General features: G+C 45.1%; 1 protein-coding gene across 1 annotated transcript; it reads right to left on the bottom strand.

The window, feature by feature from the left end:
- Positions 1–269: 269 nt before the first annotated feature.
- LOC106536742 (transmembrane protein 184C) lies at positions 270–909 on the bottom strand (the record flags this gene model as incomplete). Its single annotated transcript, XM_014034062.1, is given in 1 exon segment — positions 270–909. A coding segment is annotated over 1 exon segment (275 nt), but the record flags the coding sequence as incomplete, so codon positions are not given.
- Between the last annotated feature and the right edge of the window lie 35 nt (positions 910–944).

Genomic DNA, 944 nt, shown 5'->3' with positions numbered 1-944 from the left:
AAAAAAACATGTTTTAATATAAATGTCAGATTTATTTTTGAAATTTTCTGATTGATGTTTCTTAAAGGTGTCTGTTTCCTAAAAGTAGAAAAAAATGAACTTTTAAAAAATATTTTTGCTGCTCATTAAAGCAGTTTTTTTTTACTTTTACTATAGTGTTCACAATGAGTATCAGTAATATTTACCTTTACTAACGAGTGATAATTTGAGTTATTATAAACCATGTACCTTAGATTAAAGTAGTTTTTAACACAGAGCTGAAGTTAGTATTTTGATGGTTATGCAGACATGTTGTTTATTTACATACAGTTAAAGCTTTCTGAAGGATACAAACAAAGACCACCATCATCCTTCAGATTACATCATCTGACAGCAAATACAGATTAGAAACATAAAATCTGGACAGTTTCTGTTAAATAATCCAGATTCTTCACAGACATGGCTTTGACCGCACAGAGTTCTCTCCTGCTCTCTGTTGTTTTCATCGTTTTTTGTAGTTCAGACTCAGTTTTCAGTTCTTCTGGTTCTGTCAGGGTCTCATGAGTCTGGATATGGGTCAGGGTCAGGTTCAGAGTCTGGGTCAGGTTCAGAGTCTGGGTCAGGTTCAGGGTCTGGGTCAGGTTCAGGGTCTGGGTCAGGGTCCGACCACCGGCTGTGTCGGCGAGCTGTCGCTGTCGTCCTCCCAGGATGAGGTCGTGAACCCCGCGGGGGCGGAGATGGAGTGGGGGGCGGGGGTGTGGCCCAGGCCCTGGTAGCGCCCGCTCGAGGACGGAGAGGAGGGCATGGAGGCGGTCGTCACGGTGACGGGGTCCTGAGAGGTGGCGTTCAGGAGGCCCGTGTGCTCCGTGTGTTCGGGTCGAGCCGCCGACCCGAAGTACATCTTGTTGGGACGACCCAGAAATGTCCGTCCTGAGGTGAGGACAGGAGACAAGTTACAATCTGTC

This window comes from Austrofundulus limnaeus, unplaced genomic scaffold (assembly GCF_001266775.1).
Source record: "Austrofundulus limnaeus strain Quisiro unplaced genomic scaffold, Austrofundulus_limnaeus-1.0 Scaffold1953, whole genome shotgun sequence".
NCBI lineage: Eukaryota > Metazoa > Chordata > Actinopteri > Cyprinodontiformes > Rivulidae > Austrofundulus > Austrofundulus limnaeus.
This window is presented reverse-complemented; position numbering and strand designations above follow the sequence as displayed.